Source organism: Odocoileus virginianus, chromosome 33 (genome assembly GCF_023699985.2).
Source record: "Odocoileus virginianus isolate 20LAN1187 ecotype Illinois chromosome 33, Ovbor_1.2, whole genome shotgun sequence".
Taxonomy (NCBI): domain Eukaryota; kingdom Metazoa; phylum Chordata; class Mammalia; order Artiodactyla; family Cervidae; genus Odocoileus; species Odocoileus virginianus.
The window spans coordinates 35,515,743-35,542,982 of record NC_069706.1 but is presented as its reverse complement, the minus strand read 5'-3'; the positions used below and the strand labels follow the sequence as shown (position 1 = coordinate 35,542,982).

The 27,240-nt window shown below is 48.4% G+C and overlaps 1 protein-coding gene and 1 long non-coding RNA gene across 3 annotated transcripts; both read left to right on the top strand.

Annotated features, from left to right (window-relative positions):
- Positions 1-3: 3 nt before the first annotated feature.
- Positions 4-22,953, top strand: ARPC1A (actin related protein 2/3 complex subunit 1A). 2 transcript variants are annotated; one of them, XM_070460364.1, is made up of 11 exons: positions 71-138; positions 1,023-1,099; positions 5,432-5,524; positions 7,729-7,833; positions 12,977-13,199; positions 15,377-15,484; positions 17,336-17,548; positions 19,849-19,924; positions 20,134-20,327; positions 21,051-21,141; positions 22,536-22,953. In XM_070460364.1, the coding sequence occupies exons 3-11, from the start codon at positions 5,461-5,463 to the stop codon at positions 22,572-22,574; spliced, it is 1,113 nt and encodes a 370-aa protein (XP_070316465.1). In that variant the 5' UTR covers positions 71-138; positions 1,023-1,099; positions 5,432-5,460; the 3' UTR covers positions 22,575-22,953. The 2 variants fall into 2 exon arrangements, with proteins under 2 accessions (XP_020756262.1, XP_070316465.1); XM_020900603.2 differs by lacking the exon at positions 1,023-1,099 and having other exon boundaries at positions 4-138.
- Positions 20,334-20,897, top strand: LOC139032731 (uncharacterized). The gene is made up of 2 exons (XR_011485318.1): positions 20,334-20,565; positions 20,653-20,897. It is a non-coding gene; the product is annotated as an uncharacterized lncRNA (long non-coding RNA).
- Positions 22,954-27,240: the final 4,287 nt, after the last annotated feature.

The following is a 27,240-nucleotide window of genomic DNA, read 5'->3' as shown; positions in this document are numbered from 1 at the left end:
GTGGCCACTTCCGGGATCTGTCAGCCGCTCCCTCTGGGCCTCGGTCCTCCGCCCGCGCCCGCCGGAGCCTGTTCGCGTCGACTGACCAGAGTCCGCGAATTCAACGCTCCGAGCCCGTCCGGACGGCCCCGATCCCAGGTAAGGGGCAGCAGGGGCGAGCTTCGCGCCCTGCTGGCCTCCCCTGGCCCGGCCTCGCTCCCGATCTGAACCTGCGGGGGCAGCAAGGCGGGGGCTTAGGCCGCGGGGACCGGAGGCGGAGGGGAGGGGCGGGCCGGGGAGGGGGCGGGGAGGCGGTGTTCTCTGAGGGGCCTGCCGAGCCCTGGGGTCCCCACACGCCCAGATCCCTCTCTCAACGATTTTCAAGTTCCGATCCTCCTCCAGTGCCAGAATGAAAGGCTGCTTCTCCTGCGCTTCCATTGTGGGCATTTATTACAGGCGCTAAAATTGTAGTGAATGGGATCACCACCCCCACCCCCGATCGCGCCTCGCGAGGCACAGTTCATTCCTTTCTTCAGCGTCTAGAATAGGGTCCCTTGAGCGCAGTAAGCGCCCCTGGAATGTCTGTTCCTGTCTAGGGCAGCCCTGCATATATTCTTCAGCTGTAGGGGGAAGCTTTCCGAACCTGAGAAGCCGCCTCTCCCGAGCTCTTTAAGAATCTCCCCGCTTGAGTGCCGCCTTCCTCTAAGCCAGGGTCGACCCCTGCGCTCCTACTCCTCCATGCAACCTTTTTTTTTTTAGCGCCTGTATCATTCTAATCCTCCAGTCTAGACTGCCCAGCCTCCCTCCCATCCTGGCACCACCACTGCTTGGATGACCCTAGGAAGATTGCTCGTCTGAATCCCCGTTTTCTCATCTACAGTACTAAGATCCTTGAGGAGTTTCTGAGGCTCCAGTGAGCTTGTTGGCATAAATTGCTTAGGATAGTCCCTGTCCCTTGGTATGTGCTCAATTAAGTTTTATTCGTGCTTCTTACATTCTCTGTGTATGTGTCTTCCCTTCCTCTTTTACCCTTCTCCCCCTAGATTTGTGGCCCAGAGAAGTGTCAGATTTATTTATGTTTCTGGCCCCAACCCGGAATTGCTCCACTGCTGGGAATATGGTAGGCCCTTAATACATTGTAGTTTAGAATCTTTGATTATAAAGCCATCTGTTCTCATACTGGGGCTTTGGAATCAGAAGGCAGTGCTAACCTACTTTTATCTATTTCAACTCCTTACCGAAATTACCTAAATTATCCTAGTTCTGCCCTCTTTCTTTAATCGGTTTTTAAATCTAACCTTTTAGTATCCAGTAGACCCTGGGTGTTTCAGGTATCTTAAAAAAAAAAAGAAAGGGTATCATTCAGGAGGATATTTTTGCCATGTGAGGGAGTAGGTGTAAGTGGCTGCTTCTAATTCAAAGTATTCGGGGACCTTCCAAGGTTAATTCATCTGCTTATCACAGTTAAAGGAGGGGATCATCTTGGAAAAATAAATCTGCTAGGAGGGAGAGGATCAGTAATTCCATCTAGTTAACTAATCCTATGCTGAAACAGGTTCTGCTTAATGAGGTTTAGTCTGCTGGTGAGGCTGGAATTGGAACCTGTCTCTGAACACTGTGGAGGGTGTGGTGACCTTGTCAGAGCACCTAGTATTGCTGGGTTGGGTGATGAGAGCAATTAGAAACTGGATGAATCACAGTCTCGAACACTGACCCTAAGTAGAAAACTGACATCCCCACTCTACAGTTACTTTAAAGCTCCAGGGCCAGGAATGTAAAGCCTGTGTAGGTGTTTCCAATTCAGCGGGTACTCCTGGGGTATATTTCTGGGGCTGGTTCAAAAACCTTGGGTCAGAGGGAGAAAGGGAACTCATTTATTGAGCCTCTCTTTTGGGGTAGGCTTTGAACCACATACGTTCATGTGTTCTCTCATTTAATCCTCCTACCGCTGGCCTTTGCGATGTCAGTTCTATGTCCATTTCACAGATGAAGAAAAATTAGTTTTGGAGATAGTGAGTGACCTGCCCAGGGTTTCCTGGCTAGTGTGTGTCAAAGCCAGGATTCAAACCCAGGTCCCCTTGGCTCCACTGCCCATGGCTAACCAAACATCAGGATGACTCAAGTGATAGGTAGAGAAAGGAATTGAGGGATGGAGGGGTCCCCTGGAGTCATATCGTGCTACAGAGAAGTCATTCTCTCCCCCTCCATGCTGGCCATTAAAAGGTCATCAGTAGAAGTTTGTTAATGTCATCACCTTTTTTGTCTGTCCCTTTTTCTTCTCTCTGTCCTAAGACAAGCTTTCCAGATTTCACTGAAGTAGAAATCACAGTTTAGAAATGATAATTATCACCCTAGGACAGAAGGTTTCTTTTTCTTGATGAAAAAAAACACCCAAGCTGTCATTATTCTACTTTGACTGAGTTTCATGAACACATGCTGTGTTCACTGGTGGTGTCTTATGAATTGGACGAACATGAATGTTGTCTTGGTCTACAGACTTAAAATAGCCACATGATTATAGAAGTACAGGTCCTGAGTGTAGGTCCAAATATGGAACCTGAATGATATAACAAAATTAGAAGCGCAATTTTAGAAGTTAATTATGCCATTGAGTAAATGTTTACCTCTTTTGAAGGCTTTGCTCCATTGCTTATAACCCTGAGTTTTAGAATGAAAAAGCCTTTTTCTGCACCTTTTCTAAGCACACGAAATTTGTGCTTTTATTGCATGTAGAGCTTTTACATTAAATTATTAATTTGCAGGTCATTTTTTTTTCAGTTTACAAATGAGCCTACAAAATGTGGCATATAAACTAAATTGCTTTTGGTTAAGGATATATTTGTTGCATATCTTTATATAATGTTATTTTGAGTAACTGAGTAAAGCCTTTTGTAATGGGTAAGCATCAGAGAAAAAGAATCAATCACTGAGCATCTGGAAATTTATTTTTCAGAAGAAATTTAGGCAGTCTCACTTGAATTCATTAAAAAAATTTAATTTTCAGTTAGAGACTTCAAATGTGAGTTGCAACTTGCAGGACATGTACAAGTGAAAAAAAAAAATGAATGATCTTGAACTTCCCTGGTGGTCCAGTGGTTAAGAATCTGCCTGCCAATGCAGGAGACGTGGGTTTGATCCCTGGTCCAGGGAGATTCCACATGCCAGGGAGCCGCTAAGCCACGCACAGCTACTAAGCCTGCTTGCCACAGCTTCTGAAGCCTGTGCTCTGCGGTGACCCGCGCTCCTCGTCTAGAGAAAGCCCTCCTGCAGCAGTGAAGACCCCGCGCAGCCATAAATAAATAAAATTTTTTTGATTAATGACCTAAATATTGTCATTCTTAGAATAGAATGGAAAACACTGACATTTCTTGGCCAGTTCAAGATACCAGATGTTTTGTTGAAGGGTATGTTTATCTCTTTTTGACCCTTGGATTCCTTTACAACAATTAGCAGAGGCATTTCCTTTGCTTTCCACTGAGATTGATTTCTGCTTTGTCTGCTGAATTCTTATTGTTCACCTCATAACCTTCTGGTGGCCTTCCCATTCATTTCCTGCTTGCATCAGAATTCCTATCTCACATTTCTGTCTCCACCCTAAGTTGACTTGACTTGTACTTAAGCATAGAAACTTCAGTGCTGTGAGAATGCCTAGTAGAAATGATTTTAAGGGGATGGTGGGTGAGTGGGGGTCGGCGCCTGGCTGCTTTGAAAAAATTTCTCCTATTTCCGGTAAAGGTTGCTTCATCAGTCTATCTAGATTTGGATGCCTGTAAAATAGAGAGTTTGATACGATTTTTGATTTAATGACCTTTCACAAACTCTGCTTTTCATTTAGTTACAATAACAAGTTTAGAGGATAAATAACAAACCTGCCTAATCTTCACCAGTTGTTAACATGTTGCCACATTCGCTTTTATACATCTACTTTGTCCTGAAGGAGTGAAAATAAGTTACAGAGGACTTCATCCTTAGAGACTTCATCTCTACCGCCTGAGTCAGAATATCTCCTACCTGTGGCCAACCATTATCATAGTTGGGCTTCCCAGGTGGCACAGTGGTGAAGAATCTGCCTGCCAATGCAGGAGACTCGGATTCCATCCCTGGGTCAGGAAGTTCCCCTGGAAATGGGAACGGCTTCCCTCTGCAGTATTCTTGCTTCGAGAATCCCATGGACAGAGGAGCCTGGCGAGCTACCGTCCATGGGGTCTCAAAGGGTTGGACATGACTGAGCGACTAACACACACATTATCATAGTTAAGAAATGGAAAATAATTCCATGTTATGAGAAGGAAATGGCAGCCCACTCCAGTGTTCTTGCCTGGAGAATCCCAGGGACGGCGGAGCCTGGTCTATGGGGTCGCACAGTTGGACACGACTGAAGTGACTTAGCAGCAGCAGCAGTCTAAATTCAAATTTTTCCTATTTTACAAAATATATTTTTTATGGCTATTTAAAAAATGTGGATTTACAGTCAAGTTTCATTTATCAAATTTGGTTTTCATAGCTCTTTTAATCTATAACAACCACCCTCAGGGACTTCCTTGGTGCTCCAGTGGTTAAGACTCCGAACTTTCAACAGAAGGAGCAGGAGTTCAGTCCCTGCTTGGGGAACTAAGATCCCACATAAAATACTAAGTGTACAATTCAATGATTTTTTTAAAAAAGAAAAGAATTTTAAAACAGCCATCCCATCCCGACTCCCACCTTTTTTGAATAGTCCAGGTCAGTTGTTTTATAGGATGGCACACATTTATGGTTTTAACTGTTTCCCCTTTATGTTATTTTAACTAAGTCCACTCTCCTTTATTTCCTATAAACTAGAAATTAGGTCTGGATCTTGAGTGGATTTAGCATAAATGTTTGGCATAAATATTTCATAGGTAGGTTCACCATCTCTTTTATTACCAGGCTTCTTCATGGTACCCTGTGTCCTGTTTTCATGGCACAATTATTAACAGTGCCCCTTTTTGCTCTCTTGGAAGTATTAAGTGGTCAAGTATTAAGTGGTCACTGCTTATAAGCGGTGTGCACTTCAAACTGCCTCCCTTCAGGAAGCCCATCAGGTTATATTGTTCCACTATTTAATGATACTAAGATAGATTACTTGGCTAAGGTAGTAACTGACAGATTTTTTTTTTTATTGTAAAGGCATGTTGTTTTTTGTTTGCAGTCTTTAGAGACTGTGAATATCTCATATCCCAACAGTCCTTAACTCATGGTTTTAGAGTCCTTTGATGACCCTTGACAGAATAAATTCCACAGTGGTGGTTACAGTGCTAACTGTATTTAAATGATTAAGATTTGAAGTTGAGATTGATTCTCTTTTAATGAGGGAATAATGTTTTATTTATCCCCCAAACATTTCAGGATCCCCAGACAACTTAAATATGGGTTGCCTACTCCTTTAAATGCTTTTTTCTATTTCTTTTTTTTTTTTTTCCTATTGTTGCAGCTTTCTATCCTTTGAAAACATTAAGAATAATGTCCCTGCATCAGTTTTTACTGGAGCCAATCACCTGTCATGCCTGGAACAGGGATCGTACCCGTAAGTATGCCATTGACTTTGCTCCTTTATTTCGGTATCATTAATTCTCTTAGATGTTGGCCTTTTTAAGAATCACATATTTCAGTGTCATATGTAAATGGGACATAGATTCAGAGAACTTGGTCAGTCAGCTGGGATTTTGATAAGGATTACTTTGAATCTGTAGCTTCACTATCTTTTAAAGCAGTTCAGACTTGGTTTACTTTTTTTTTTAATGAATTTATTTATTCAGCTGGGCATGTGGGATCTTTAGTTGCCACGTGTGGGATCTAGCTCCTCGATGAGGCATCGAGGCCGGGTGACCGGCCCTGAGAGCAGTCTTAGCCCCGGGACCACCAGCGGAGCCCCGGTTTGCTCTTATTTAGGTTTGGCACATAAACAGTATACTTCAGGTTGCTGTTGAGTAAAGTGAAAACCTAGTTATGGGCCTCTATATGGATATTTGAACCATGGCAGATTGGTGAATCTAGAGCTTCTGTTTTGTGATCACGTCATAAAGCTTCATAGCTTAGTTTCCTATAATTCTGTCTCTACTGTCCCATCTGAGTAGGGTTTTGGAGTATTTCCAATTGTGTCTAATAGGAGCACAAGTTATAATTTTTCTCATTTAAGCTAGTTGATATACTCAGTATCTTAAGTCAGAATTTTTGTTATGCCACATTCTAATCTGAAACATAGTTTTCAGGTTTAAATTTGGATTTGATTTTGAAATCCCTACACACATCCTGGAAATTTAAAGAAATAAGTAACTGGTTTCCAGAAAGCACTTAAAGTCTTAGAATTTTAGAGCTAGGTATTTATTCCATAGTTTCATCTTTAAGATGTGGCTTTCCTAAGGAGTGAAGAAAAGGAGATATGATAGATGAGGGAGCTGTTAAATGATTGACCTAGAGTTTGGGTCATAGACTTTAAGAAATCAATTTTAATTTTTTAAAAATGGATGAACCAGAAAGGAGAAAAATATTGTATAAGTTCAAAAAATCCATTATATATGTATATTCTTAATATTTTAGATTAGTCAAAGAGATTTCTCTTTAAAACAGATTTGTATTTTGTGATTTATATTGACTTTATTGTAAAGAAAAACTTCAGTTTATTTTATCAGTAGAATCAAAGGTATTTTTCCTTAATAAACTAGTGGTTCCTATTTTGGTTCATGATAGCAATAATAAGAACCTACAAGCTATTTGCAGTGTTTCAGAAAGTCTACAGAAATTTATCATTTATCATTTGTAACATTGGACGGGTAAACTAAAACGTCAAATATTTTACTGTGGACCAAAATTGTATCAGTTCAGTATAGTAGTATTGTTTGTTTGTTACTGGTTCAGTTCAGTTCAGTCGCTCAGTCATGTCTAACTCTGCGACCCCATGAACCACAGCATGCCAGGCCTCCCTGTCCATCACCAACTCCTGGAGACCACCCAAACCCATGTCCATTGAGTCGGTGATGCCATCCAACCATCTTATCCTCCGTTGTCCCCTTCTCCTCCTGCCCTCAATCTTTCCCAGCATCAGGGTCTTTTCAAATGAGTCAGCTCTTCACATCAGGTGGCCAAAGTATTGGAGTTTCAGCTTCAATATCAGTCCTTCCAATGAACACCCAGGACTGATCTCCTTTCGGATGGACTGGTTGGATCTCCTTGCGGTTACTGGTTAGAATCCTTAATTGACAGTTGTGTATGTTTCTAATAAAATGAAATTTTTAGTTTCTCTTTAAAACATTTTAAAATATGGGCTCCAAGTAGAGGTAAAAATAATAAAGGAATTCTTCAGGGGACAATATTAGAAACCATTTTCTAGAACTGCCTTCCCATTCCTTCCTTCAGTCTGTTTTTAAAATGCTCACTGTAGGAATTCCCTGGTGGTCTAGTGGTCACGCTCCAATTCAGGAGGTGCAGATTCAGTCCCTGGTTGGGGAACTAAGATCCCACATGCTGCCTGACATGCTACCCAGTGAGGCCAAAAAAATTTTCATTTAATAAATAAGTAGATAAATAAAATGTCCACTGTAGGAATTCCCTGGTCACCTAGTGGTTAGTACTCCACACTTTCACTACCAAGACCTGGGTTCAATCCCTGGTCAGGGAACTAAGATCCCCATGAGCCATGTGGCACAGCCTGGAAAAAAAAAAGCCCACTGTAACAGATACCTTTTTTGGTGACAAGTTCAAATATTAACCTTTGACTTTCTTTTTTTCCAGAGATCGCCCTTAGCCCCAATAATCACGAAGTCCACATCTATAAGAAGAACGGGGGCCAGTGGGTGAAAGCTCATGAACTCAAGGAGCACAATGGGCACATCACAGGTAAAGGGAGAGGCCACCTGGGCCCAGTGCGGCATCTCCCCGCGGCACGCTCTTGCAGGCAGAGAGCCTAGTGAAGGAAGCCAGCCACCCTGCTCAGAGTTGTGCGCTACTTACTGAGCCGCCTTTAGAAAGTTTGGGAAAATAGCTTAATGGTGACCTCGGTTTTGAAGTGTGTCTCAGAGCCCCGCTGGTACACAGAACTCTGCTAGTGTTACTGAAAACACAACCTCTGGGGACTGAACAGCTTAGATGTAGATGAGACGTGAAAGCGAAAACCAGACAGCACGTCAGCTGGGTGAAACTGCCAGCCAAGCCGGGTTCGCAAGTCCCGAGGGAACGCTGTGTCTTCCCAAACTTTCCTGTATGTTGTTTTTGGGGCAAGGAAGACATTCCAAAATATCGAAAAGGACAAAGAGGAGTGTAACAAATACCCGTATTCCTGCCACCCAGAATTAGCCGCTGTTTATCTTTTTTCCTGTGCCCGAAAATTTGGGAAACTAAAGATTGGATTATAAGAAGTGTTATTCTAGATAATGGTAACGTTCCCTCCCCCCCATTCCCATTCCTGTCCCCCAGAAGGCAGTCTGAAATTTGGTATGACACTGTCCCCGTCTGTTTTTTATAGTTTCACTTGCATTTATATGTGTTATTGTTCAGTCACTCAGTTGTGTCCAACTCTTTGAGACCCCAGGGACTGCAGCATGCCAGGCTTCCCTGTCCTTCATTGTCTCCTGGAGGTTATCAGACTCATGTGCATTGGGTTGATGAACGTGAAAGTCACTCAGTGGTGTCTAACTCTTTGCGACCCCATGGAATAGTCCATGGAAGTCTCCAGGCCAGGATACTGGAGTGGGTAGCCATTCCTTCTCCAGGGGATCTTCCCGACCCAGGGATCGAACCCAGGTCTCCCGCGTTGCAGGCGGATTCTTTACCAGCTGAGCCAGCAGGGAAGAAGTATGTAGGTGGAGGTAGATCCAGTTGATTCCTTTTACTTGCTGGTTAGCTTTTCATGCCTCATTTGTTTACTTATTCCTGCACTGAAAGACATTTGTTTCCACTTTTTCCTTGTGACACTGAAGTGCTAAATGAGCATGCCTAGGAAGATCTCCATCCAGGAGTGAATGTTTGTCTCTGGGAGACTTGCTGCACCCCAGGGGTATGCAGATCTCAGCCTTGCCAGGCATCGTCAGCTCGCCTTCATCCCACCCGCCCTGATGGGAGAGCTGGTCTCCCCAGGCTTGAGATAGTTGGACTGGCCGATGAGTGAGCAGCGGTCTCTCTCTGAGTTGCATTTCCCTGGTTCATAGAAAGGTTGAACTGCTGTTTATTAGCCACCCGAGCTTTCTTTTTCATGACTTCACTGTTCATAACTCCTAACCACTCTTCCATTGAATTTTTGTGTCTTTTTTTCTTGTCAATTTGTAAAAGACTGGATCTTAAAGCACTGGTTCTGAGGCAGATTCCTAAGTGTGCAGTAACGTTCATCTTGTACAAAAATTCTCAATGAATGCTGGGGAAAGGTAACATCAGAGCAGTGTTGTTAAGGAAGCGTCAAGTAAAGGAGAGAGAAAAAGGGAGAATTTTTACAAAGGTTTTCAGAACTTAGTGAACTGTTTCTTGATGCCAGGTTTCAAGAGAATGTATTACTGTTCTGGGAAATCCTCTCTGACGGCTTTCTTTAAAACAACATACTCACTCATTGCTGTGTTTGGGAAGAACTCTTTATTCTTTGACCCTTAACTGTTGTAGTTTCTTTTTGATCCTGTTTTCTGGCTGAGTGATTCAGCCTCTTGCTTTCAACAGTTTGGCCAAGCACATCAAAACTTACTCTCCGTAACATTTCAATTAAAAATTTCTCACCTCTGTCTTGGGTCTCCGTTCTCCTCGCAGTAATTTTTGCGCTTAAGTGGGCAGCACAGGGACTGATGGTAAATTTTTTTTTTTAAATTGGGACCCTTGAGTTTTGCCTCTGATTCTGATTAGCATAAAGATATCCTTCCCCCATCAGAGAAAAACAGCATATTTTGACCTGCACCCCTTAGATTGTGTCCCCAGCAGAAACTCATGACTGTCCCTTCTGGCTTTGACCAGTGATGTGTGTGTGAGGCCAGTCAGGGGCCAACTGATTGTGTTACCAAACCAGCACCAAAGACATAATTTCTATTTTGGTTGCTGTTTCTTTCCCACGGCCTTATTTCTACGAGGTTTGGCCTATTTCCATTAAGTCCCTTTGCCGGTGGCCTTGCAGCCTAAAAATAAGCACACTCATATTTTAAATTAGAATTTTAGCATTAGGAAATACTGAAAAAATGAGAAAAGGCCAAGATGAGAGAGCAAAGAACTAGCCAAGAAAGTGAAATAGTTATGTCCTTTCTCTCCCCTGCTTCTCGTTGGGAATCCTTTGAACTTGGGCCTGTTTTCTGTCCAGATGCTCAAATGACATTTTTCTTTTTTAGATCTGAAAAAAAAAACTGTTGTTGGAAAAGTCTAAATATAACTCTGTGGCAGGAGACCAAAGATCAAACATTCTTTCTCAGAGAGATAGTAACTATGGAAAAAGAAAACGCCCCTCTGAAGTTTTTTAGAAGAAAAATCTGCTCAGTAGTACAGAGGAAAAGAATATGGCATGTATCAAAGGATAACAGGGTTCTGGTGTTTTTCTTTGAGTTTATTCTTTTTCATTAAATATTTGATCACCATCTCTTAAAAAAAAAGAAAGATTTTACTGTGGACAGTTTAAGCAGATGGCATATAAAAGAGTAATGCAATGAGCCCCTATGTACCCCGTCACTCAGAGTCAACAGTTACCAATTGGTAGCCAGTCTTGTTCTCAACTCACTTTCCTTCTTCCTGTACTGTTTTCAAGCACATCCCAGACATTGCCTCATCTCATATTTCAGTTCCTGTCTCTGAAAGATAAGGATTCATCAAACAATAACCAATATAACCGTCAACTGTTTGAATTGGCATCCTCATAAGGTTGTGATTAACTGATGTATCTCAAGTGTGTGGGTTCCTTCTTTCTTTTCCTTTGCTATTTATTTGTTAAGAAAATTGAGACATCAGGTTGTCTGTCCTGCAGTGTTTTCCAGAGCCTGGGTCTCGCAGACTGCAGGCACTCATTGTTTCATGTATTTCTTCGTCGCCTGTTCCCTGTGACTCGCTAGTTGAAGTTAGGAGATGGTTCATGAAGGAGGCACATAACATCTGGTCATCTTTCTTTCTGTGATGTTAGCAACTGTTGATGATCTTTTCCCTTTTCACTAATTTAGAAGTGGCTGCACCATGGTAATACTCTCTAGCATTTCTTCTCTGTTAATTGGAATGCATTTATAAAAGAGACACTTAGGTTCACCTACTGTCTGGTTATCTTAAGATACAGTTTGTAAAGGAGAGACAGGATGACGCTTGATTCCTTTCCTTTTCAAGTCTTCTGATGGCAGGAAAACAGAAAAAAAAAAAGATGCAGCACTAAATTAACAAGAGATGAGAACTTGCCTTTTACTGACCCTTTGCCTTCTTCACTTTTTAACAAGTATGTGTTTTTGCATTACACTCCTGGGAATTTATCATAGATCATTTTAACCAGAGCAAGAAGGTATGTGCCTTAATGTTCATTTTGATTTTATATATTCTATTAATAATAAGTGATTGGAAATCAAACATATAACAAAAGGATGTTTTGAGAAATTACTGAGATGAGATCAGTGTTCTAACATAACGTATAACCACTGGTAATTTACTGAAAGCAGAAGAAGATGTTTGCCATGATATTAGTGTCCTTTGAGGGAGGAACATGTGTAGATGTGAGAATGGAAATAGAGCTTTTTTTTACTTTACAGAATGCCCTGTTGTGATGTGTATCTTGTGATAATATGTGGGTTTGCTGTTATAGTTAAAAATAAAAATAAAAAAAATCTAATAAAGAGGGCTGCAAAGCTATCCTGTAATGAATGGATTTTAAGTCAAAAATGCACATCACTGAGAATACACTCCCCCATCTTTTTCCTTTTAGTGGTATGAATAATTGAGTTGACTACTCCGGTAGGTGAATGAATATAAACTCCTCACACTCCTAAAGTCACTGTGATTTATGACTAATGGAGACTCTGATTCTTATTTTTTCATATAAATGTTAAGAATGTTGATTGTTTTTAGGGAAATACCTATAATAAAAATGTATGAGTGGTATTTCTATAACTTTAATGTTAAATTATATTTATAGAAAATATTTCATCAGAAAATATAAAATGACTGAGTCATAGCAGATTTTACCCTTGGTGTATAACAAACTGACCTTGACTTTGGGATCCTTCATAGAGGCTTCCCAGGTGGTACTGGGGTTCCACTAGTGGTAAAGAACTTGCCTGCCAATGCAGGAGATTTAAGAGAGGGGGGTTTGAAAAAAAAAAAAAAAGAGCGGGGTTTGATCCCTGGGTCAGGAAGATGCCCTGGAGGAGGGCATGATCACCCACTCCAGTACTCTTACCTGGAGAATCCCGTGGACAGGGAGCCTGGGAGGCTATAGTCCATGGGGTCGCAGAGTCAGACACAACTGACTGAGCTTGTGCAGTCCTGACTCTGTTTAGGTCTTTTCCTAGTTTAGATCCACAGATACTCAAAGACTCTCACAGAACCTGTATCATATAGGAAAGGCATTTTGGTTTGTTTAAATAATAGCTACCTTCAGAAGAATCACAAGTTATATTTTCCTCTCTCTGTACTGAAGGTCGCTCACCCTGTCCGTTGTTTTCTTTGGATGTCATATTGCAGACTTTCAGTTAATAACTGTGTCTGTTACTGCATGAGTAAAGTGCTTTCAGACCAAAAGGAAAAGCCAATCTGGTAATGATGGAAGAAAACAGATCAGAATTCTCAAGCTATGGGAGTGGGTGGTAAGAATGCCCCTGCTTGGTTTGTAAGCTCCACAGTTACAAAGCTCTGTTCTGCCTGGCCTCCAGAGGATCCTGAGCTTCAGAACTTTGCAGGGGAGCACCCTTGCCTTGGTGATCAGGACCATTGGTGGGGAAGGACGGGCTGGGGAGGAAGGTCCCAGGCCCACCTCCAGCCCGGCCCACCAGCCAGTGCCCCGTCTGTTGCTGCTGGCCAGGCGGAGCAGATGCCCACCACATTTCACTTGCAGGTATCGACTGGGCTCCCAAGAGTGACCGCATCGTCACTTGCGGGGCTGACCGCAACGCCTACGTCTGGAGTCAGAAGGATGGTGTCTGGAAGCCAACCCTGGTGATCCTGAGAATTAACCGGGCGGCCACTTTCGTCAAGTGGTCCCCTCTAGAGAACAAGTTTGCTGTGGGTAGCGGAGCACGACTCATCTCCGTCTGTTACTTCGAGTCTGAAAATGACTGGTGAGCACCATCCGAGTATTTTTATTTCTATCTGTGGAATTGTACGTTTGGACCGCTGTGTCCTTGGTGACATCTTGAGGCACTGGGTACAGTCTTAACTATAACTTCAGCTCTTCCGCATCCAGAGATGTTTTCTTCCTTTGAAATTCTCCATTCTCTCTGAGCATTTTTCTTCTCCATCCAGTCTCACATCTTCCTCACATTAATACTGAGCTGTAGTTTCCGTGTTCTGATCTCCTAAACTTGTTTGTTCTTTAAGGTGCTGCGACTCTTCTCACTCTGCGCTATTTTCTTACCCTGATGTATAAATCATAAACTTGAAAGAGTCCCCATGCCCTAAGGAATAGGTTTTTTTTCCTATCTCTGTTGACTTTAAAATACCAGGGTTTTCAAAAAAAAAAGAAAGAAAAAAAAAATACCAGGGTTTATTTTATGGCTAAGTAACTGATTTTAACTACTACTTCCTGCTCACTTTGATAAGGAAACCACTCTACCTGGCACGTGTTCAGAAAGGGTGGTAAATACCCTCCAACATGAAATTGTCATTTAGTGTGAAACTGGCAGTGTTTGTGTTTGTACTAAAAATAGCCGAGTACACAATATTCTTCATGTGTCCCTGTCTGAAACAAAGAAAGGAAGGGATGATCATATTACATTTTGTAGTTTAGTAAAACCCCAGAAATTTTGATCGTCTGTGAATTTGCAACAAGACTGAATTATGAATTAAAGACTGGCGGCCTTTCTTTCAAGCACCTGTTAAAATAAGGATAACAAAATACCGCCCGCAAGAAATAGTTCAGAAGGTTCACTGTAACAGGAGCAGTAGCTTTTTTCCTGGGTAAGCCTTCAACCTCAGTGATTTGGCATTTTTATTCATTGAAAAATAGTTTCAGTGCAGGTAAACTGGGCTTAACTGTAGGACACAGTACTGTCCCTTGAACAAGACGCGTGTTCAGTGGAATGTCTCAGCTATGGCACAATATTTCATTGGTGGGATGCAAGTACTCTAAAAAAAACCTCTAAAGGCTTTTAATGTAAAATAACTGGCACAAAACATGTCAGAATGTTGTCTGTTTTCCAGAAAGGCCCCTATGAGGAAGATTCTCTAGAAAAGTGACCTAGCATTCAGCTCAAGAGTGAGTCTCCCAGCTCCTGAGTAACAGAACGGGATTGGTTTTTAAGCAGCAGTTTAAGGACAGAAATTGAATTAGGCCAGAATAATGACTGATCTTAGATAAATAAACTATTTTGGGGTTGTTGGTTTTTTTTTTTCTTTTAATCTTTTTTGGCATGTGGAGTCTCAGTTCCCTGACCAGAGGTTGAACACAGGCCCCCTGCGTTGGAAAGGAGGAGCCTGGGTCACTGGGGTACCAGGGACGTCCACACACGATTTGAGTGGAGCTAGAGAACTAGGCTTCCCAGGTGGCTCAGCGGCAAAGAATTCACCTGCAGTGCAGGACTCGCAGGAGACCCAGGTTCAGTCCCTGGATCGGGAGAAGGCCCTGGAGAACGGCATGGCAACCCACTCCCGTGTATTCTTGCCAGGAGAATCCCATGGACAGAGGAGCCTGCTGGGCTACAGTCCATGGGGTCACAAGAGTCAGACACGACTGAAGCGACTCAGCACGCACGCACAGAGAATTAGCCAGAGGCTCATGTTCAGCAAGAGGTTCTACTCATTTCTTGACTTTTCTGTGAAAAAATAAAATTGCAGCTTCACAGAGACTTAGAAAGGGAATTAAACTATTTTACAAACCAAACTTAAAACGAAGGAACAAATCACTGAGTTATTTGTAATAAAAATTTAAGTGATGTCAAACCTCCATTTTTATTCCTCAGGTTAGAGTCACACGTAATCTGAAAGTCCATGGTGAGGGGCGGTGGTACCAGAATTAGTCTCCAAATACACTCACTGACAAGGATCCCCTGGTAGCTGGGAAAGTTCAGAACTGGCTGTTCCGGTGAAAATGTCAAAGCCTGAAAGACAGGAGAGCAGAAGGGCCGCTGAGGGTCCCCCTTTCTCCATTCCTTTATAAATGCACCTCCTCTCCAGCAGGAGACCCAGCGGCCCTGTGAGAACCCTGTGTAGCTGGTTTCACCTGGCACACATCTGTGGGTCATTTGGGGACGGTTGCTTGATGCATAGGTAAGCTGAAGTGGGTCTTCTCCTTTTGTAGGTGGGTGAGCAAGCACATTAAAAAGCCCATCCGCTCCACAGTCCTCAGCTTGGATTGGCATCCCAACAACGTCTTGCTGGCCGCGGGATCCTGCGACTTCAAATGCAGGTGGGAGCAGGCGAGGGTTGCGCAGTCTTCACCTGCTCGTTCTCTATCCTTCAGCATGTGTTTGTGTCTGGTTCCTTTCCTTTGTAAGGGACTGTGTCTGGCCCCACGAGGGACTCAAGAGATGAAAGGAGCTTGTGATCTAGAAGAGGAGGGCCAGCAAGCGCGGAAATCAGGAGGCAGAAAGAAGAGGACGAGGAGGGGCAGGTGGAGGGCCTGCAGGGGCCAAACCAGGAAGTGTCCTCTGGCGGAGCATCCCCGGGCCGGGGGTGGGGGGTGCAGGTGCAGGATCCCCCGCCCCCACAGGCCATTTCTCATCTCAAAACCCTCGTAGCGGACTCGGCACGTCCCAGAGTGAGGCTGATATTAACAAAACAGAGCTGAACAGGGCACTGCTGGGTTCCTTCTCAGTCGAAGCTCTTTATTTGTCATGAGCATGGGGCTGGAAGAAACAGGGCCACTTTACTGAGAGCTTTAAGGATCATACGATGTAATTGCTTTTTTTTTTTTCATTTATTTTTATTAGTTGGAGGCTAATTACTTTACAACATTGCAGTGGTTTTTGTCATACATTGAAATGAATTAGCCATGGATTTACATGTATTTCCCATCCCGGTCCCCCCTCCCACCTCCCTCTCCACCCGATCCCTCTGGGTCTTCCCATGTAATTGCTTTTTAAAACTGTTCTTTATCAAGAAGGCTTTTTTCCCCCCCTTTAGCCAAAAGAAAAGCAAATGAATGTTGGTTCATTATTTGCTAAGTTGGGTTGGGAGATGGGGTGCAACTTTCTTTAGTAAGCTGTGTGGAGATGAGAGATGGGGTTGGGAGATGGGGTGCAGCTTTCTTTAGTAAGCTGTGTGGAGACATTGGGAGATGGGGTGCAGCTTTCTTTAGTAAGCTGTGTGGAGATGTTCCATAAAACCCATCTAGTGATTTATATCCAAGAATACCCAAGTTCTTTTGGTTTGTTTTTTTAAGGATGTGTGTAAGAATTCGGCTGTGGGATGGGAGGACGGTAGCATCAGGTGCTTTTGGGAAAATGCTGACCCTTCTACTTGAGAAGCAGTGTAGCAGTCTTTGGGGTTCAGAAGTTTTCAAAGAGAAGCCGTACAAAGAAACAGCACTAGAGGGCAGAAGGGACAAGAAGGACCGACTCCCAGCTGTTGTCCAGCCCTTTTGCTTCCCAAGTCTGGGTCAGAACAGCCTCACACACAGAATTAAGTCTTGGAATTAGAGGAGACCGATGACCTGAGGCTGTAAAGGACCCGCCTTCATCCCAGGCGAGACCTGCCGTCCAGGCTGGACGATGATGCTGGGGAGAGCCTGCCCTGCAGCCTCCGGGCTGCCCTTGGCTTTCTCTCGGGATGCCCCTTTCTTTCTTCACGAGTTAGTACCGGTGGTTTCCTGCAGGGTGGCAGATCGTTTCCTCTCTCCTGTCTGTGTGGGCTTCCTGGGCCGTGGTTGTTGTGAATGGTGGCGGGTAGCCTCATTTAGCATAGTCCGCCATGGGCCGAGGAGGGGCCGGCAGTGGGTGGGCAGGACAGCATGGTCCTCCCCCAGACGCCCTCCAGGAGGGAAGGGCTTCTGTGTCCATCACCTGCGGATGCTGCGCCCCAAGAGTGGTGCCTCCCCGGACGTAGGCCACTCTTGAACCAACGTGGAGGCAGCCCGCCAAACCGTCCCCGCCTCGAGAGGTGTGTGTGGGGACTTGCCCGTTGTCAGGATTTGGTTTTGCTGAGTCAGCGCCTTTGCATCTTGGGCCACCTGCCAGCAGTCGCCCGTGGCCTGTCTCTAGTGGTACCTACAGATGTTTTCATTCCCTTTTTTCCTTCTCTCCCTGCCCTTAACCCACAGAGTGTTTTCTGCCTACATTAAAGAAGTGGATGAGAAGCCAGCCAGCACGCCCTGGGGCAGCAAGATGCCTTTTGGTCAGCTGATGTCCGAGTTCGGTGGCAGCGGCACCGGCGGCTGGGTGCACGGGGTCAGTTTCTCGGCCAGCGGCAGCCGCCTGGCCTGGGTCAGCCACGACAGCACCGTGTCTGTTGCCGACGCCTCAAAAAGTGTGCAGTGAGTGTTAGCCTTTGGGCTTACAGAGCGGCGGTGTGGGGTCTCTCCACAGCTGGCCTGAGGCTGCCCGTCCCTGGTGGAAGTGCAGGACACAAGCATAAAAGTCCCATCCAGGCTGCACGGCAGCCTTTAAAGTTACCTTCATGCATTTAGATGGTCCATCTGGGGCGATTTTGAAGATTCAGGTTTCCCTTCCAGAAACACTTCTTAATGGTAATGCCCATCATGAATCCTCCAAAGGAGCCTCCTGGTCCCAGAATATCCCTCAGGTGGCAGTTAATCTATCCCTAAGAATCCCTCACAGCACGTGAGTGTCGTCCCACAGCCTTAAACGAAGTGGGGGAATTGTTCTTCCTCTCTGTGGTTGGTGAGCAGAGCTCCATTCACCTGGGGCCTCGGTGACACCTGACCCCTGGGAGCCAGCCCACCTGGGGTGCGCGCTGGAGGGGCCTGGATTGCAGGGACTCGGGATGAGGAGGCCCCAGCTCAGCCCCGAGGAGGGTGGAGGGCATCCTTCAGACCTCAGAGCTCACGTCTGCTGATCGTGTCTGTAGCGAGAGGGGGGATGACTGCAGTTCTTTCCGCTTATGAATCTTGGTTCTTTCCTGGTGCATCCTTTCCATTGGCAGCTAGAGGGAAAGGATGGCACCACCGGTAAGGGTTTCCTAACCTGGCACCCTGTTCCGGGAATCAGTCACATCTGATTCCCCATGCCACATGGCGGCAGCAAAGTGACATTTCAAAGAGAATGTATTTTTACTAAACACGCCCCCATCCTAAATTACATTGTCCTCGAGAAGATTTCTCTGCTCATATATAGACACATACATCTTTTCATTTTCAACTCCAGTGGGATTATGCTGTGCATTCTATACAGTAATTTGCTCCTTGTCCTTCAGTCATGTTTTGATGTCATGGCTGCTTGCTTTCTGTAGAGTTTATTGTAACGCATAATGAGTTCTGAGCAAATGCTCATGACAAGCCCCTGTCTACCATCCTACTGACTTATTATTTGGCTCTTCCGGTGCTGCAAGTCAGGTTACATCCTCCACCCTTCTCCATCTCAGACATAAGTATCTCACATAGGAAGAGCCCCGTGAGCCACAGGAAAGCCTCGGATGAGGTGTAAGGACTCCAATCCGATACCAGCCCTGCTGGCGGAGGAGGCAGTCGGAGGTCGCAGGGCTGACTTTCCCATGGCGCCATGGGGTCCTTCCCTGGTGGCACAGTGGTGAAGAGCCCGCCCGCCAGTGCAGGAGACGCAGGTTTGATCCCTGGGTCGGGAAGAGCCCCTGGAGAAGGAAATGGAAACCCACTCCAGTGTTCTTGCCTGGAAGATCCCATGGACAGAGAGCCTGGTGGGCTACAGTCCATGGGGTCACAAAGAGTCAGACAACAACTGAGCACAACCAGGATGCATTTCTGATGCATAAAATCCTACATAACCACTCAGCACATTTGCTGCTGTATTTGTATCATCTCTTGGCCAGATGGCCACGAAGCAGACATGCGCACACGGCCCATTCACGTGTGAGGTCCTGGCTGGCCAGCACTGTTTTGTTCGTCAGCGGCCATAACTGCAGCCTCGGTGCCTGACGGGCACAGACTAGACTTCGCGAATGGCTGTGGTCCCGCCCACTAGGAGCCCCTGTGAGCACAGATGAGGGCGGGGTCAGAGAACGGCCTTCGGTCGTGAGTGACACACAGTCAGCTCTAGGAGGCCAGAGAGGGGACGCCCTGCAGGCTGCAGTGGTGCAGGAAAGCTGCTTGTGGGGCTGATGAGACTCGGGCCGGATTTCAGAAATCAGGGAGGACTCCGGGTGGGCAGGAGGAGGGCATGTGGGTAACGGGGCAGGGGGCCAAGGCCAGGGCGCCAGAGAACCAGGAGGGGCGGGCACAGCCAGGGGGAGAGGCCCCTGCTGCTCCAGGTCACCTCGGGGCTGGCCTGTGCTGGAGATTGCTGGAGCTCACAGGGCTTCTCTCTTAAAAAAAAAGATAGTATTTGGCCGCACAGGGGCTCAGCTGCGGCATGTGGGATCTTTATTATTATTTTTTTCATGTGGGATCTTTAGTTGCAGCATGTGGGATCTAGTTCCCTGCAGGGGATCTCATCCGGGCTCCCCTGCATTGGGGGCGCGGTCTTAGCCACTGGACCACCAGGGAAGTCCCCACAGGGCTCCTCTTAGGGAGTGTCTGTCCTTCACGCTGTGACGCCCCTTGAGAACGTGTCCTCTGTCACCTGTGTCTGAGAGGCTGCACGGCCCCTTCCAGCGCGCGTTAACAGGTGTTCTCGTGTTCAGGGTCTCAACTCTGAAGACGGAGTTCCTGCCTCTCCTGAGTGTGTCGTTCGTCTCAGAGAACAGCGTCGTGGCTGCTGTAAGTATTTCTCTTATTTTCCCTCATGTGCCCTGCATTCATTCTTGAAACCAGGAGCAGGCCGTGTCTGGAGGCTGTGTGCCCGGGTGCAGGGAACAGCAGCCTCGTAGAAGCAACGGCTCCAGAGACCTCCGTGGTGGGACCATTCCGCTGGGGGAGCTGGTGGGCACCCCCCGCCCCCACCCGGCCTGACTGCTCCCCTGTTTCAGGGCCACGATTGCTGCCCCATGCTCTTTAACTATGACGACCGCGGCTGCTTGACCTTTGTCTCCAAGCTGGACATCCCTAAACAGAGCATCCAGCGCAACATGTCGGCCATGGAGCGCTTCCGCAACATGGACAAGCGGGCCACGACCGAGGACCGCAACACGGCGCTGGAGACGCTACACCAGAACAGCATCACGTAGGTGCCGCGCGCCCGGCCCGCCAGGGGGCGCCGCTCCCCTGTTTCCTGACGGGTCCGTGACGTCACAGAGATCCGCTCCACCCGTAGTCAGCCTGCGCAGGCGTTCCACGCGCAGAGCACCAGCCCTGCCCTCAGGCAGCCTCTTCTGAGCCTCCCTTGCTCAGAAACGTGCTTGAGAACAAAAGGAGGCCGCCCTGACGTCGTGTTCCTCTCGTAGGGAGCACCCGGCAGGAAGGTCAGTGGTACCGTCTGAAAAGTAACTGTAGTTGTCATTTCAATCCTGGATTTCAAGTAATGTGTACGAGTAAGATCATTCAATTAGATTTCTCAGCAGCATCACGGTGGACCTGAGGAGCCAGGTGGATTTCAGTCATGCTCCACGAGGCCTCTAGTTTGTTCAGAAAGCCTGTCCCAACTGGCCCTGCCTGCCCCCTGCTCCCCCGGGGCTCACTCTGGTCCGGATCACCCTGCTTCTCTTTGCATCCGAGGTTAATACCCATCTTTAACTTTTCCCTTTTGGCAGTCGCTTTCTCTTCTGGATACCTGTTAATAAAATTCATTTGAGCATTTTCTGAGTCAGGTCTCCAGAGTAATATCCACAGACACCTGGAAGGAAACTGGTAGACACTTTGCTCCCTGCAAATGCCGATACGCATCTCGGAAGCCTGGGGCTTGTCCACCGCGTCCCTCACGGTCTCTCCTGCTTGTGTTTCTTTTCAGCCAAGTGTCTATTTATGAGGTGGACAAGCAAGATTGTCGCAAATTTTGCACTACCGGCATCGACGGAGCCATGACCATTTGGGATTTCAAGGTATGGTCTATACCTCTCAGAACATACCTCATTGGTGCTTAAACGCTTCTTGTGAGAAGACCGTTCCCCGCGTCTTTGACCCAACTGTCACCTGCAGCACACGGCAGGAGTGTGGTGCACTGGGCTGCCCCCGGGGGCTATTAGCAGGAGAAAGCCGCTCTGTCTCACCGAGGCGTCGTATGCTCTCCCGGGTGTCTGTGGAGACCCGGACAGGGAGCCGAGCGCTGCTTTCGTGGCGGCCCGGGGTTGGGCCCAGTCTGGTCAAACTCGGTAGCTATGTTTTTATGATCCGCACCGATTTCTCTGACCAGCACTCGCTGCCGGCCTTCGGGTGCCGGGCCTGGGGGCTGGCCCTGAGGGTGTGACCATGAAGGCCCTCGAAGGGCTCGTCTGGTGGAGAGAGAAGAGGACGGGGTCGGGGAGCAGCTCGGTGGGGGAGAAGTCAGCGCCTGTGTTCCCGCGGGGGAATGCAGGGTGGGGGAGGCTGCACAGACTGCCTGAGCGGCCTCTTAAGGCGGGGTGGGTTTCAGGTAGTGAGTGGTCTGGGCTACGGGGGGCACCGTGGGCCAGGCAGAGGACCCTGGAGGAGCCTGGCGTGTCTGCGGGCAGCGGGGCGACTCTGGAACCCACTGGGAGAGGCGCCTGCTATGATGTGTGGGCGGCCTGGGCTCCGACTCTAGTGAACAAGTGACGAGGACGTGCTCCAGCTATGGTGGGGAGTGGCCAGGAGGTTTTGGACCAGCCAGGCTTAGGGGGCCGGATGGAGGGGCGTTGTGAGTGAGGGACAAACCCCCGAGGCTTCTGCAGCCTCCAGCTTCCGGGTCTGGGCGGGTGTCGGGGGAGGTGAGGAACCGGGGAGGAGAGGCGGACCCAACCTCCGAAGTGAAACGTGTGCAGAACTCTGCCGCTGCCTGTAGGGCTTCCAGGACGATTGATGTTTCTGCCCCTGCAAGTCTCTCCCGCTTGTTGCCTTGGCCCGCTTTGGGGCCTCCGCACCTGTGTAATTAGCTCCACCTGGGCGGGTAGCGCCCTCCTCCTTTGATCCCTGCGGCCAACCTTCCTCTCCCGTGCGCACGTCCTCCTCTGTGGTCCGTCCGCCGGTGAGCCCACGCTCGGTGTTGCGTACCCGATGGCTGCGTGGGGGTTACAGACGTGGGAATGCCTGCCATCAGGGCACCAGAGTGCGGGGCCAGCGACACAGATGAGAAGAACATACGTGCCCTCCCCCCCGGGGTGTGCCCGGAGCCTGTGGGCCGGGAGCGCACGGCCTGGGAGGACCAGCAGGGGGCGCCCTGCCCTGGCGAGCGTGGGTCTCCGAGGCAGGTGGGGTAGTGGGTGAAACGCCCGGCTGGCCAGTCCCCAGTGATGATCCGTGTTCTCCCCGCCGCTCCCAGACCTTAGAGTCTTCCATTCAGGGTCTTCGGATAATGTGAAGCTGAGCGTGCCTCCAGACCCAGCATGAGGACGGACCGGCTGCGCCGGGGCAGCTCCGCCATTCGCACGGGGAGGGGAGCCCGCCGCCAGCAAACACTGAAGACGCACATGGCGCAAACCTCCTTGTGTGTTTCGTTTGAACGTAATTGGTGAAAGTGTTGGTTTTTTTAAAGCAGCAGTGATTTGGGTTTTGTTTGGGGGGTTGTTTTGTTTTGTTTTGCAATTTCATTCCATTCTTGACCAAAGCTTCTCTTTAAGTAGTTTATTATGGAACGTTGTCAACACTAACTTAAAGGAAGGGGTGGGGAGGTATGTAAATTGTCTGCTGAAAAAAATTAAATAAAAACACTGAATATGTTTTTGGTTTTGTTTTCCTTATACTGTTTGCATTTTTAGTATGGAAATGTGGGTGAATTCTTTGTCAGACCAGTGAGTTTGAGGGGTAGAATCTTAGACGTAGTTTCCTAAAGCGAGCCATCTGGTACACCCTTCAACCAAAAGAACCATTTCTCGAGTGCAGTCTTTAGCCCGGCAAGACTTGGGCAGAGGAGGCACCCTGTTCCCAGCTTGTTTACAGACAACAGACAGACAGACCTCCCTCTGCCAAGCAGCCTCTTGCCCGTGGGTGTGGTGGGGGGCAAGGTGTGCAATGAGAGAGAAAAAGCACAAGTTGTCATTTTGGTTTAGAGATTATTGTACCCAAACTCAGTTATCTTCATCATAAGGAGAGACCAAGTTTGACATTTCAAGGCTGAGACTCCTGAGAGCTGCAACAAAGACAAAGTGACTGGCGGGGAAAATGAATACAGCGCAGCCTTGAGTGTGGTCTGGCCGCGTGCCCAGAAGTGGAGCAGTGATTCCCACACGACTCTATACTGTTAAGACAACACGGGTAACTGCGTTCTCAAAGGACATCGTGATGTTCTGAAAAGAGCACGTTTCGCCCTGCTGCTGACCCACGGGAAGCACCGCTTCCCTCCGGGAGAGAACCCCGGCCCCGGGCACCTGCCTCTGACCGTCTGCTGCGGCGTCCACTCTGCTGCAGCCTGTCAGAGCTGGAAGAGGAGCCTGGTTCTCCCCCGGAGCCTCCAGAAACCTCCAGCACCCGTCCAGCCACTGAGGCAGGCTGTGGACCTCTGACCTCCAGCGCTGAAAGAGAAGGCACCTGCATGATCTCAAGGACCAGCCTCCCCATCTGTGGTTCCAGCAGCAACAGAAAAGGAGTCCACTAAGGCCGTTCAGAAAAGGGAAAGAGGGAATTCCCGGGGATTCCGGTGGTTAAGACTCCGCTTTCATTGCCAAGGGCACGGGTTTGGTCCCTGGTCGGGGAGCTAAGATCCCAGCAAGCCAGGTGGCGCAGCATAAAAAGAAAGGGAGGAAATAGGATCAAGAGCAGTATTTCAAACTGAGGGTCAGAGCCCATCTGAAAGTTGTAAAATCACGCTGGCACTTCAACAGGAGAAAGCATTCTGCAGCACATGGAGTCAGTTCTGATTCAGACACACAGGGGGCTGTGAAAGAGGCCACAGTGTGTCCCGTGGGGGTCATGACCACAAACAGTTTGAATGCCACTAACGTAGAGTCACTCCCCTGAGTGGGGGTTGATGAGGACCCAACGGTTGGTTCTTGCTCGGTCCAACACGGCAAGAAGGTGTGCCTCGCACCAAGGTCCCCATGCCAACACCAAGGGGAATAGTCGACAGGCATGCACTCCTCACAGTGGGCTTGGAACTGGGACTGCCACCTCATAGAGCTGAAAAAACTCAAGTCCAGAGAGCGAGTAACAGCTGATATCTCCAGAGCCCCAGGGGGGAGCCGCCAAGCACGCTCCCTGCTGGGCTGGGGCGGAGAGGGGAGCTGCGTGGCCACCCAGCCCCGTTCTGTCACCACATTTGGGAGATGGGTGCTGTCACTGAAACCAGGAGGGGATCTCCCCCCGACCCCTGCCCCACCCTTGGCCATACCTGTGGGGTCTTCTGGTAGACCAAGTTTCCTCATTGAGCCATGTTGATTGATAGGGACAGAATAAAGGGCACAGGAGGTGATTATTTAAATAGTTAACCCCATGAGGGGACTGTAAATAGAAAAAAATATGGGGCAGTAAGTAGGAAAAAAATACAGCTAGCTGCTGTAAGCTAATGAGCAGGTTAGCTTAACCACAGAACCAGGCAGGCTTGCTTGGCAACAAAGCCATGCGACAGACGCAGGAGACATGCCCCCAAAACAATGAGACAATGGTGGCATGAGCCCCACATCCTGCCCAGTGAGCTCAGAAAGGTAAGGATCCCCCGGGCGTGCTCTGCACACACGAAAAACAGTCATTGGTGGCCATGTCGGGACAAGCAACTCCACCGCCCAGCCTGGAGGGGGAGCTGATGATGGAAGCATGACTTCCACTCAAGAAACAGGTGTTCTCCCCCTCCCCACTTTTCCTTTGATTATAAACGTGTAACTCACCAAGTTCTCAGGCTGCAGCAGTCCCTTGCCCGCCCGCTTGTAAGCCTCATAAGCCCCCTAATAAATCACTTATCATCTATCACTTTGCGGAATTCTTTCTGCGCTGAGACATAAAGGACTGGTATCAGAGCTCTTCAGAGCCCCTCAGGTGACACCACATGGTTTCTGCATGGCTTGGGCTGTGAGCAGGCCCGGGTTGAGGCGCACTCGGCGTGTGTACCCGGCCTCCATGCGGCGTGCCTCGGCCGTCGCAGGCTTTGGCCGCCTCACGTATATGTGCAGCCCTGGAAGAAGGCTTAGGGTCTCCCCTCTTTCCTCCTCCTCACAGGGAACTGGGTAGCATCCTTTGATCTCAGGGAGAGACCCAGGGTCCCCATCCGGGGGTGGGCACAGGCTGAGACCGAAGGAGACACGGGGGTGGGCGCTGCTGGAAAGACTTGCCCCCTAGCCTCCCGCTGCCCGGGTGGGCGGTCCACCACCACCTGAGTCCAGAAGCCCAGAGCGAGGCTGCCCCCTTGTGACCAGGAGGCAGTAAGGCCAGTGCAGCGAGGAGGAAGGAGCAGAGAGGCAGGCAGGAAGGAGTTTGGTGAGCCCAAGACCCTCCCCGAGTGGGCAAGCCCTGAGGAGTCGGCAGGGGCGCGTGGCTGTCTTCCTGGGGACCCTGCGAAGGCAGGAAAGAAGGGAGTGTATAGCATTTTCATCCCAGGGAACCGGGGGAGGCAGATTCCAGGAAAACACAGATCTCTGAGTTCTTGGAACTCCGGGTTCTCCCCACCCAAGGACCTGTTCCATTGAAGGCTTAGAGAACTGTCCCCCAATGGAGCCATTTCAAATAACACCCCCTGCCGCTTCCCAGCTTGAGGTGTGTTTCCCATCTCTTGGGTCTTCCCACGAGGACTGCAAGGCCTGTGAGGTAGGCGGACGGACAGTGCTCGTTAGGGCTCAGCCTCACTTTACAGATGCGGAAACCCAGGCACTGCAAGAAGAGTGGCCTGAAGGTACACTCCAGGTTAAGCGGCTGAGTCAGAGCTGGGCTCAAGTTTCTGACCCCATGAGTTCCTTCATGGATTGATTCATTCTGCAAATGCCTACCCAGTGCCTCCTGGGCGAATAACACAAACACGCTTTCTGCTCGCACTCAGCTAGCGTCGACTCATCAAATCAGCTCAGCTTCACAATGAGGGAAAGGGAGGTCTCAGGTGTGCATATTTGTTAGAAAGCTGCTAGGGATGACTAACAGAAACAACTCAGAAGTGGATTCCCTGGCTCACGTATCTGGGAAGAGCTCAGGCTGCCATCAGAGGTTGAGCAGGGAGGGCTGTGGTCATTTCCTGGGACTTTCTGCATCTCGATCCCCACCACCCTCGCTCCCCCACTCCCCGTGTCATCAGGCTTCCCAAATTCCAGAAGGTACTGTCTTCGTCCAAAGTCCTGGGCTTTGCTTTGACTGACTCTTAGGTCACAAGTCCAGGACTGGGGGATTGGGTGAGAGCATTGCCGGGGGAGGAGGCCGCCGTCAGAGGTGGGGCTCAGTCCCTACTGGGGTTGTTCCCTGGGCACCTGCAAAGCTGGGGAGAGGTAAGTGGAACCCAAGGATGCAAGTATCACCTCGACAATGGAGTGCACTTGTCCTCATTCGAGGTGAGGGTAGCTGGTACAGACCACTTGAAACTTTTTTCTAAGTAAAGCCATCACTTATATTTGCCACAGCTGGATGTGGTGGTGGCGGGGGGGGGGGGGGGGGGGGGGGGGGGGGGGGTCCTGCTAACAGCCCCTCAGTGTCTGCCCAGAGCCAGGAAGGAGCTAAAGTTTACCGAGCACCTTGTGTGCGCCTCTCAGAGTGCTCCTCACCTTTGGACACATTTCCTCCTCCCGGCCACCCGCAGATTGGGATTGTGTAATGGGAGCCAGGACTGGTGAGCCCAGGACCCTGTTGAGGGGGTCAGGGACAAAGTGACCTAAGAAACACTGACGCCTGTCCTGCAAGATAAAGGTAAGTGGGTCAGATGCGGACAGGGCGTGACAATGTTTCAGGCAGAAAGAACAGCAAAGGTCAAAGCCAGGAGACAGGACAGCATGGGTGCCTGGCCCGGGACCCCCCTGAGACCCCACACCATCCCCCAAGCTACTTAGTGTCTGGCTGACCAGCTAAGCGGAACCCTGGGGGAAGGGCCACCTGCCGGTCATCCCCACTGATGAGGCAGGGGG